Consider the following 12,191-nt stretch of genomic DNA (forward strand, 5'->3'; position numbering starts at 1 on the left):
GAGTGAACAGTTGAAGCTGGTGATTCTGAGAGCAAGTGCTTTCAGAAGGTGATAGGGGAATGGAGTCAGAGACACTGAGCAATTGGGTAGGGAGACTTTCATTCATTCAATCATATTTACTGAGCACTTACTGTATGCAGAGCACTATACTAAGGGCTTGGAAAGTACAATTCGGCAACAGAGACAATCCCTACCAAACAATGGGCTCATAGTGACTAGTAGCCTAACATGCTACCATTCATTCATTCATTCAATCGTATTTATTTTCATTCATTCTATCGTATTTATTGAGCACTTACCGTGTGCAGAGCACGGTACTATGCACTTGGGAAGTACAAGTCAGCAACATATAGAGACGGTCCCTACCTAACAACGGGCTCACAGTCAACTTGTTTACAAACCTCACAGTATATAAATCCTTTTCACCCTCTAGGACTATAAGCTCACTATGGACAGGGGACATGTCCACTATTTCTGCTGGACTGTGCTCTCCCAAGTGCTTTGTACAGTGTTGTGCACCTAAAGTTCTTTATAAATACCACTGATTGATTTAACTATAAGAATTTCTCCTCCCTTCACTCTGGTGAACTGATGGTCATTTCTATTTCAATTCTGAAAAATTATGACTAAAACCCCAAGTTTGGTGAGCTCCTATTTAATTTTGAAGCTTCAATTATAACTTGAAGTTTCAACTTACTCGAAGTTGACTAATCCCTATTTAATGTGGCCTTCTGCCTTTTAACATGGCCAAAAATCTGTACTGCCCTGCTGACATTTCAAGAAAAAGAAAAACCCAAATGAGTACTTAACATATCAAAAGAGCTGAAAAATCTCTTCTCAGATGCATTAGCGAACTTTGCTTGCTCTCTCTTGGGAATTGTTAATCACTTGGCCCTCCCTGAAGTGATAGAGATGCAGCATGGCTCAGTGGAAAGAGCCCGGGCTGGGGAGCCAGAGGTCTTGGGTTCTAATCTCAGCTCTGTCACTTGTCAGCTGTGTGACCTTGGGCAAGTCACTTAACTTCTCTGGGCCTCAGTTCCCTCATCTGTAAAATGGGGGTGAAGACGGAGAGCCCCACGTGGGATAATCTGATTACCATGTATCTACCCCAGCGCTTAGAACTGTGCTTAGCACGTAGCAAGCGCTTAAAAAATACCAACATTATTATAATATTCGAGGAAGGATACAGTTTAAGCATAGAAAAATTAAGAGACTAAAACCATTGGCAAATAAGAAACCTTCCAAGTGGTTCAGAATGTATTTTCACAGAAATAATTTTAAGGATTTTTAAACAATTTTGGAAGATCTAACCTAATATCTAATTTCAATAAAAACTTTAATAAATGAAAATGCATACCAGAAAAAAATTATTCTATTATTTCTATTAATAGATGAAAGGCTCCCAGAAGGCAGAACACAGCATATCACTATACTATCTTATATTTTGATACTTACTTTATGAGAGATTCGATTCAATTTTCTCAAAGTGAGTCTGGGATAGGTGGGTTGGGTCGAGCAGGTTTAATGGATGAGTCAAAATACACCCACTTCTCCTTTAGCGTGAAGTTGCATTCCTCCAAAACTCCAGATTACTAGCAATGTAGTATTCTCCCATTTTGACACTGCACCCAAGTGCACAAGTCATTTCTACCAAAACCGTAGCGTCCTGTATCCGTACAGGGTCACGTTATTGGACAAAAGTGCTGTAATTTAATAACAATGTGTAGCACTGTAGAACTGAGTATTTTTGAGCTCTTTCCCCATCTCAGCCAATGGCTTTAAGTCAGCTTTAAGTCAGTTATTCTTCCTCTTCCTTAGTTTCTCCATATGTATGATTAGCCTATTTTCCTACAAGAGTGTTGGGAGGAAAATGAGATAAATGTATGTGAGACCGGGCTTCAAATTCTTAATTGGAAAGGCAAAGCTACTTTACAAATGGGAAATCAGACCCATAGGAATTACCTATCAAGTCAGTTGATCCAAGAATAAGTTTGTTTTGTTTTTCAAAGTGGTACTTGTTTAGTGCTTAGCAGGTGACAAGCGCTGTACTAAGCACAAAGGAAGGTATAATATAATCAGGTTGGATAAAGACCCCGTCCCACATGGAGTTTATGGCTAAGTAGGAGGGAGTGTGATTTAAACTCCATTTCACAGGTGGGGAAACGGAGGCACAGAGAAATTAAGTGACTTGCCCAACAGAAAAGTGGCAAAACCAGGATTAAAACCCAGGTCCTCTGACTCCAGGGCTTTCTCTTTCCACTAGGCCAAGCTGCTTCCAACTGCAGCGCAATTTAGGTGTATTTTTAAACTGCTGTTTCAACAAAAGTTTAAACCACAAATGTAGAGAATTTTCTGAAATACACCTTTGAATAATCACTTCATTCAAAAATATACTATCGTGCTTTCTTAGTGTTGTCATAACTTTCCTAATAAAATTTGGAAAATGTTCTAGTTCCCAACTCTTTGCCCTGCCATTCCAATTTGTTCTAGTTTAGAAATAACTATCTAGAAATTGGCGTATATTTGCTGATTTCTCTTCCTCCCAAAATATCCTTCATATATTTATTTCATATCAACTGAAGTACATTCTCCAATGTTGTTACCATGTGAACTGATAAAGATCAGAAGCCCCAGGTACAAGAATATACCTTTGAATAATCACTTCATTCAAAAATATACTATCGTGCTTTCTTAGTGTTGTCATAACTTTCCTAATAAAATCTGGAAAATGTTCTATTTCCCAACTCTTTGCCCTGCCATTCCAATTTGTTCTAGTTTAGAAATAACTATCTAGAAATTGGCATATATTTGCTGATTTCTCTTCCACCCAAAATATCCTTCATATATTTATTTCATATCAACTGAAGTACATTCTCCAAGGTTGTTACCATGCAAACTGATAAAGATCAGAAGCCCCGTGTACAAGAAATATTGGAAGATTTAGCTATCAGCAAAATACTAAAGAATATCAGTGGAAGAAGAGTAAACTCTGAAGGAAGAGATATTAACAAAAAGCGGTTGTGTGAGCAATCACTGTGAAGCAGACCCCTAAATTAGGTTTGATTCCTGTCATGGGCCTGAAAGGAAATGAAAAGTGTTTTCTGTTTTTTTTTTAAAAAAAAAATCACAACAAAACCCAACAATGGTTACAAATTCCTGGATTTTCCTGATGCATAATGCCATCTACTGGATAAAATTATTCAACCATTCATTATGATTGTGACTTTTTAATCCAGTATCAAAGTACTTACCTGAGGCAGATGCAAAACAACCAGGGATGTGGGGAGACCAGATTGTGCTATAAATGACCCCTTCGTGGCCCATAAAAGTGCACAGTGACTTTCCAACAGCTGGATCCCACTACAAATAAATGAATAAATCATGTCTCCTTGAGGTTAGCACTTGTAAAATATAAGAAAACTAAGGAACTGAAATTGAAATTTTTTTCGGATATCATCTTGAGGCACACGTTCTTAAACAAAAGGACAGAACAACTCTTTTGGAGCAATATCCGATCTGACTGGTTTGCAGGTGAAAGCCTTTTGGGGACTGCTGAATTGTGGTCCAGTGTAAAGTCAGGGAACCTGGGTTCTAATCTTAGCTCTGTACACATGGCTTTTAAAACTTTGAAAATATCGAAGAATACTGTATCATAATTGTGGTATTCGTTAAATGATCACTATGTGCTAAGGCCTGTACTAAGTGCATGGGTAATATAATTTAATCAGGTCAGACACAATCCCTCCTGTTGGGTAGGGACTGTCTCTATATGTTGCCAACCTGTACTTCCCAAGCGCTTAGTACAGTGCTCTGCACAAAGTAAGCGCTCAATAAATACGATTGATTGATGGAGAGAACAGAGGGAGAACTGGTACTGAATTTCCATTTTATAGATGAGGAAATTGAGACCCAGAGATAAGTGATTTGCCGAAGGTCACAGAGCAGGCAAGTGGTGTCAGAATTAGAACCCAGGTCTTCTTGACTCTCAGGCCATGCTGTTTTCACTACAGCTCAATGGAAGTAGCTCAGCTAAAAATCAAACTGGGAGAAGGAAAACGAGAAGATATGTACCGACGTGACACTATTTTCCGTGAATACCGTATGGCTGACGTACCAGTTTGGCAGTTTGATCCCACGAACCGGATACCACAAGCTGTTCTCCCCTGGTTTGACTCCAGTCAACACTGTAAACCTAAAACATATTTTTAAGTTTTAAAATCAGCACATTTTAATGTTTCGGCTCCTTCTCCAATACTGTTGACAATACGTTACAGACATCAGTAATCTCTGTTGAAAAGGAGTCAGAAACTGGAAGCTGAGTCCTACCACCCGTCATAGCAATCACAGGCTTGAAAGGTTCCTTCGGAGGTCATTTAGTCCAGCCCCTGCCTTGAAGAAGGATCCCAACCCAAACGGATTGGACTCTACCATTTTTTAAGACCTTTTGAGAAGGAGAATACACAGTCTCCCTCAGTCATCTATTTAATCACTAAAATATTATTAAAAAACAACAATTTGCAAATCACTGTCTGCAGCATTCTGGAGAAATGTCAGAGAAGATTACAGTTAGTCATCCCCAAAAGCATGCTTTTCAGTGTTTACAAAAGATATTAAAATTAATTAATATCCATATCTGGCCTTTCGTAGAGAAGGCTTCTAAGACCTGGCATGATCCTTTCAGATCTCACAGTAAACGGCTTAGTTATCCCATTTTGCCTTTCTAATCTAGGTTTCACTTTCTTCACCTCCCTGATAATAATAACAATAATAATGGCATTTATTAAGCGCTTACTATGGGCAAAGCACTATTCTAAGCGCTGGGGAGTTTACAAAGTGATCAGGTTGTCCCACGGGGGCTCACAGTCTTAATCCCCATTTTACAGATGAGGGAACTGAGGCCCAGAGAAGTGAAGTGACATGCCCAAAGTCACACAGCTGACAAGTGGAGGAGCCGGAATTTGAACCCATGACCTCTGACTCCAAAGCCCGGGCTCTTTCCACTGAGCCCTGATCAAGTTAAAGCAAAAGCAAGTCATGGAAATGTTCACTTTACACAATGGATTGTGCATCAAATCAATACTGCCTACTTTCAGTTACAAATACTTCAATAAATACAATTGATACAAATATCATGGGGATCACTTTAATTTAATTCAGTAGCAACATCTGAGAGAAGTAGTGTGGCTTAGTGGAAAGATCCACCAAGATCTACTAAGCAGCATGGCTCAGTGAAAAGATCACGGGCTTTGGAGTCAGAGGTCATGGGTTCAAATCCCAGCTCTGCCAACTGTCAGCTGTGTGACTTTGGGCAAGTCACTTAACTCCTCTGTGCCTCAGTTCCCTCATCTGTAAAATGGGGATTAAAACTGTGAGTCCCCCATGGGGCAAACTGATCACCTTGTAACCTCCCCAGTGCTTAGAACAGTGCTTTGCACATAGTAAGCGCTTAACAAATACCATCATTATTATTATTATTATTATCCTGGGCTTTGAAGTCCGAGGTTATGGGTTCTAATCCCAGCTCTGCCACTTGTCAGCTGTGTGACACTGGGCAAGTCACTAACTTCTCGGTGCCTCAGTTACCTGATCTGTAAAATGGGAATTAAGACTGAGCCCCAGGTTGACGACCTGATAACCTTTTCTCTACTCCAGCACTTAGAAGAGTGCTTGGCACATAATAAGCACTTAAATACATTATTATTATCAATAATTATCAGAAATGTGATTATAGCATTTGTTAAACGTGTGCAATGTACAAAGTAGTGTACTAAGAACTGAGGAAAGTACAAAGATATTAATTCAGGTACAGCCTCTGGCCTATAAGCAGCTCGAAATATAAGAAGTAGAGCACTGACCACAGACCTACGATGAAATAACAGGTTAAATTCTGCAAAAACTGTAACTTAAAAAAGCAGCAGTATATCTGAGAAGAAACAGATAGAAACAGACAGAAGAAACAGCTCTTCACCAGTCTTATAAACGCCCTTATATTATCTCAAAGACCACAACTTTCCTCAAAAACTTCCATTGCCTAGTCATCTTCTTGTACATCAAAGACTTTTCATGATCAGCTTCAAGACTTACAATTATCTGTCCCATTTTTACATATGCTTGTCTTCACCCGCCTCTTCCCAGCTCCCTCTTGTAGTCCTTTCCAAGCTGATCTTCCAACTTTACCTCACTCCTGACTCTTCCCACCCCATCCTCTTATTTACTGTTCCCCTGGAATGGAATTTCCTCTCCCCACACCCCAATTCTGCCAGACCACAGTTCTCTCCAGATTCAAAGTCCTCCTAAAACCCCGATTTCTCTGATAAGCCATTCCTGATTAATTCCCCTCCTCTAAATCATCAGCCCAGCAGCCTCCTGCAGTGCTTGTCAAAGTATTTTTTAATCTTTCCCTGCACTCATGTATATATTTATAAACAATTGTGCAGTTATTGACTTTGGTCCCTTAAGCACTTGATTACTCATGCCACACCCAGCTCCACACTTATGTATATATTCTTATAATCTGTGGAAAGAGCACGGCCTTTGGAGTCAGAGGTCATGGGTTCAAAATCCCAGCTCCACCAATTGTCAGCTGTGTGACTTTGAGCAAGTCACTTAACTTCTCTGTGCCTCAGTTACCTCATCTGTAAAATGGGATGAAGACTGTGAGCCCCCTGTGGGACAATCTGATCACCTTGTAACCTCCCCAGTGCTTAGAACAGTGCTTTGCACATAGTAAGAGCTTAATAAATGCCATCATTATTATTATTATTTGCAATTTATTTCAATGTCTGTGTCCCCTTTTCGACTGTAAGCTCCTTTTTTTAATGGCATTTGTTAAGCGCTTACTATGTGCAAAGCACTGTTCTAAGCGCCGGGGGGGATACAAGGTGATCAGGTTGTCCCACGTGGGGCTCACAGTCATCATCCCCATTTTACAGATGAGGGAACTGAGGTTCCGAGAAGTTAAGTGACTTGCCCAAGGTCACACAACAGACACATTGGTGGAGCTGGGATTCGAACCCATGACCTCTGACTCCAAAGCCCGGGCTCTTTCCACTGAGCTGTGGGAAGAGACTGTCTATGAACTCTATTGTACTGTATTCCCCCAAGTGCACAGTACAGTGCTCTGCCCACAGTAATAATAATAATAATAATGGCATTTATTAAACACTTACTATGTGCAAAGCACTGTTCTAAGCGCTGGGGAGGTTACAAGGTGATCGGGTTGTCTCACGGGGGGCTCACAGTCTTAAACCTCATTTTACAGATGAGGGAACCGAGGCACAGAGAAGTTAAGTGACTTGTCCAAAGCCACACAGCTGACAATTGGCAGAGCCAGGATTTGAACCCATGACCTCTGACTCCAAAGCCCGGGCTCTTTCCACTGAGCCACACTGGTTTACTGAGCACTTACTGTTGGACAGCACTGTACAAGGAGCTAAGGGAAAGTATAATACAACAGAATTAAGCTCTTCAAACAGTGCTCTGCACATAGAGAAGCAGCGTGGCTCAGTGGAAAACAGCCCGGGCTTTGGAGTCAGAGGTCATGGGTTCAAATCCCGCCTCTGCCACTTGTCAGCTGTGTGACTTTGGGCAAGTCACTTAACTTCTCTGTGCCTCAGTTCCCCCATCTGGAAAATGGGGATGAAGGCTGTGAGCCCTCCGTGGGACAACCTGATCACCTTGTAACCTCCCCAGTGCTTAGAACAGTGCTTTGCACATAGTAAGCGCTTAATAAATGCCATCATCATCATAGTAAGTGCGCAATAAATACCATTGATTGATTGACTGGCTTGGTAGATATGATCCCTGCCCACCAGTAGCTTTCATAAATACCATCTATTGAATGGATTACTCTTTTAAAAGCATGTTCATTTTTCCCTCCCTCATTAACGTGTACACTCGTGTGCAGGGAACATGTTGTGGGCTTCATTCATTCAGTCAATTTTATTTATTGAGTGCTTACTGTGTGCAAAGCACTGCACTAAGTGCTTGGGAGAGTATAACGATAGACACTCCAACCCCACAATGAGCTTACCTTCTCCTGCTCTTGCTCTGCAGCCAGTGGGCACTTGATAAATACCGTTACTATTACAATAACCTTCCCTGTGCCCAAATCTTGGGACGCTTCTGCCAAGCAAGGGCAGTCATCACCATCAATCATATTTATTGAGCGCTTACTGTGTGCAGAGCACTGTACTGAGCGCTTGGGAAGTACAAATTGGCAACATATAGAGGCAGTCCCTACCCAACAGTGGGCTCACAGTCTAAAAGAATAATGGCATTTATTAAGCACTTACTATGTGCAAAGCACTGTTCTAAGCACTGGGGGGGATACAAGGTGATCAAGTCGTCCCACGTGGGGCTCACAGTCTTAATCCCCATTTTACAGATGAGGCTCAGAGAAGTTAAGTGACTTGCCCAAGGTCACACAGTAGAGGTGGCAGAGTCGGGATTCGAACCCATGACCTCTGCCTCCAAAGCCCGTGCTCTTTCCACTGAGCCAAATCCCCACTCAATCCCCAGTCCTTCCCTGGAGTCACACTTATCACCAGGCAGCCCTCGTGGACTCTGGAGCCCCACTGGCCGGGAACCCCCAGACTGAGGGGCTTCTGCCTGTCTCATTCTTTGGAATTTTTTCCTGCAGGGTGGTGATCCTTCAGGAGAATCCTATTTGAGTTCATTCATCACTCAGCTTGGCACATAGCAGGCGCTTAACAAATACCATTATTATTATTACTTTGGATCACCCTCCGCAATGAATTTGCCACTTTCAGCCTGTGAGCCCGCTGTTGGGTAGGGACTGTCTCTATATGTTGCCAACTTGTACTTCCCAAGCGCTTAGTACAGTGCCCTGCACACAGTAAGCGCTCAATCAATACGATTGATTGATTGATTGATTGCCACTACAGGAAGAAGGGAGAATTAAATCATTGGTCTGGAAGGCAGGAAAGGTGAGCAGACGAATCGGGAGGATTCCTGATAATAATAATAATAATAATAATAATTATGGCATTTGTTAAGCGCTTACTATGTGCAAACCACTGTTCTAAGTGCTGGGGGGGATACAAGGTGATCACGTGGGGCTCACAGTCTTAATCCCCATTTTACAAATGAGGTAACTGAGGCTCAGAGAAGTTAAGTGACTTGCCCAAGGTCACACAGCAGACATGTGACGGAACCGGGATTCGAACCCACGACCTCTGACTCCAAAGCCGGGCTCTTTCCACTGAGCCACGCTGCTTCCTGTGTTTTTATGGTATTTGTTAAGCACATGCTATATATCAACCACTATACTAAGCACTGAGGTCATTAGGTGGGGACTGCAGTCCCTGTCTGACAGGGGGCTCACAGTCTAAGTAGGAGGGAGAACAGGTATTGAATCCCCATTTCGCAGTTGAGGAAATTGAGGCACATAGGAGTTAACTGAGGCACATAGGAGGTCGCACAGCAGGCCGGGAGGGGAATCTAGAACCGAGGTGCTCTGGATCCCAGGCCTGTGCTTTATCCACTAGGCCACGTTCCTTCCCTATGGGTGGGATCAAGCTCCCCCTAAATTTCTCACTCCCCTCATAACCTGAGAACCACGGGTAACAGTGAGGTGCAAATTGTGTGTGCGGAGGGTGGTCGGGGGAGGATGAAGAGAAAAGGGGTGCAGATATTCCTTCTCACCTTTGTTTCAAGAGTGCCAATCATCATGCCAATGTCAAAAGTGGCAGAGCTAGCGCCAGAATCCCAGATTCCTATTTTAAGGTCCCGTGCTCTGCCTAAGAACATCTCTGTGGGTAATACAGTGCCTGGCACCTAGTAAGCGCTTACAAATAGAGAAGCAATTAGAGAAGCCGTGTGGCTCAATGGAAAGAGCATGGCCTTGGGAGTCGGAGTTGGGTGGGGACTGTCTCTATATGTTGCCAATTTGTACTTCCCAAGCGCTTAGTACAGCGCTCTGCACATAGTAAGTGCTCAATAAATATGATTGATGATGATGATGATGGGTGCAAATCCCAGCTCTGCCAGTTGTCAGCTGTGTGACTTTGGGCAAGTCACTTGACTTCTCTGGGCCTCAGTGACCTCATCTGTAAAATGGGGATTAAGACTGTGAGCCACACGTGGGACAACCTGATCAGCCTGTATCCTTCCCAGCGCTTAGAACAGTGTTTTGCACACAGCAAGCGTTTAACAAATGCTGTTATTATTATTGATACAATCATTTATTGGATCATCTAATGTCATATGAAACTAGAAATATCTTTCACTTTTTATTCCATTTCCCTATTTCATAGGACGCTATGCTTTAGAAAAATCTAATGATAATACTGAGCATTTATATTTTCAAGTCCTCTCTCAAGCATTTGAAATGCAGAGCATTGTTTTAATTTGATAGACCTTAACTGAAAAAGACAAACTTAAAATTTGTAAACTTTTACATTTGATTAGATAGATGAGCTTCTGAGTAATTTAGTACATTTTTGCTTACAGGCTATACTTTTGAGAAAGGTTACAATTCTCATACAATAGTGTTCCAAATATTAAGCCTTCCTTTAGCAGCTAATGATTGCATTTTTCTTCATCCTTACTTAGAATACAGCTTTGGAAATGGTGTGAAACGTGTGACCATCTACTGAAGGCCTATTTTTCAACCTTTGGCACTTTCCAACATTGAAAATATTCTTATACTTACCAATACACTCAAGGCGGGGTCAATGATGAGAAGCAGCGTGGCTCGGTGGAAAGAGCACGGGCTTTGGAGTCAGAAGTCATGGGTTCAAATCCCTGCTCTGCCAAGTGTCAGCTGTGTGACTTTGGGCAAGTCACTTAACTTCTCTGTGCCTCAGTTACCTCATCTGTAAATTGGGGATTAAAACTGTGAGCCCTCTGTGGGACAACCTGATCACCTTGTAACCTCCCCAGCGCTTAGAACAGTGCTTTGAACATAGTAAGTGCTTAATAAATGCCATTATAAAAAAATGGAAGGAACTGAGTACATAGAACAGTGCTTGGCACATAGTAAGTGCTTAACAAATACCATCATTATTATACCTACTATGAGGAATTCCTCTCCAGTTAATAGCAATAGTTACTTCTTGAATACTGGGTTACAGATCTTCAAAGCTCTAGGCCTCTTGGGGGCTGTCATTTAGGATTTGCCAAAATGCAGGTTTGTGAGCTCCAGGTGGGACAGGGATTATGTCCAACCAGATTATATTGTACCTACCCATGGCTAGTATAGTGCTTGGCACATAGTAAGCATTTAACAAACCACAATTATAATTAATGGTATAACATTAAGTGGAAAGAGCACGGGATTGGGAGTCAGAGGACATGGCTTCTAATCCCGGCTCTGTCACTTGTCAGCTGCGTGACCTTGGGCAAGCCGCTTAACTTCTCTGTGCCTCAGTTACCTCATTTGTAAAATGGGGATTAAGAGTGTGAGCCCCATGTGGGACAACCCGATTACCCTGTATCTACCCCTAGTGCTTGGCACTTACAAATACCATATTTTTTCTTTTTACTCAGGAAACTATACAGAGTCTATATAAAGCAAAACTCCATATTTGTTATCAAAATTTTCAGTTTCCTCTCATTTTCACTCTTATTTTGTTTTTCAGACTCAGATTTACTAATGCCACCTAACTGAAATTTCACTTACTCTTCAGCAGATATTTGACCCTGTCACTTTCTCTCTCTGGCATTCCCTTCTTTTTGCGACTTGTGTCATCCCCTTTCCTCCTTGATCTGTTTAGGCCACTGAGCCAAACCCCTGGAAGCTTCATTTCGGTTGCAAGACATTTGGTCACATGAAAGAATGAGGAAGGTCAAATACTTGGTGGAATTTATGCGGTTAGAAAATTACAGATTGGTGAACCAACTAATACAACTACTCCAAAGGGATTATTAATCTGATCTCAAAAGGAAACTCAGTTATAAATTACTGCACATAGAGCTGCTCTAAAGGATTAAAGCTGCATTATGCCAATATATAACCTAATAAATATTTCGGAAAAGTTTAAAAACGAAAAAGTGATTGTCAATAATACTAATTAGAATGCTCAAAATCTAAATTCCAAACAGGCACAAGGGAAAGCTGTAGAGGCAAATTCCTGGAACAAATCTGATGAAATGGAAAAATTCCAAATGATTACTTTCCGAAGTAAAATGGGACATGTGCTACAATAAAACAAGTCCCGCTTTCCTGC

The 12,191-nt window shown here is 41.6% G+C and overlaps 1 protein-coding gene across 1 annotated transcript in view; it reads right to left on the reverse strand.

The window, feature by feature from the left end:
- Positions 1–12,191, reverse strand: part of PEX7 (peroxisomal biogenesis factor 7) — a 96,374-nt gene that overhangs the window by 54,146 nt on the left and 30,037 nt on the right. Inside the window, exons 4-5 of the mRNA XM_038741459.1 lie at positions 4,115–4,192; positions 3,252–3,360 (exon numbers count right to left, since the gene is read on the reverse strand). Of these exons, the coding sequence (XP_038597387.1) occupies positions 3,252–3,360; positions 4,115–4,192 (187 nt within the window). The remainder of the gene's footprint in view (positions 1–3,251; positions 3,361–4,114; positions 4,193–12,191) is intronic.

The sequence above is a fragment of the Tachyglossus aculeatus genome, chromosome 2 (genome assembly GCF_015852505.1).
Source record: "Tachyglossus aculeatus isolate mTacAcu1 chromosome 2, mTacAcu1.pri, whole genome shotgun sequence".
Classification (NCBI taxonomy): Eukaryota; Metazoa; Chordata; class Mammalia; order Monotremata; family Tachyglossidae; genus Tachyglossus; species Tachyglossus aculeatus.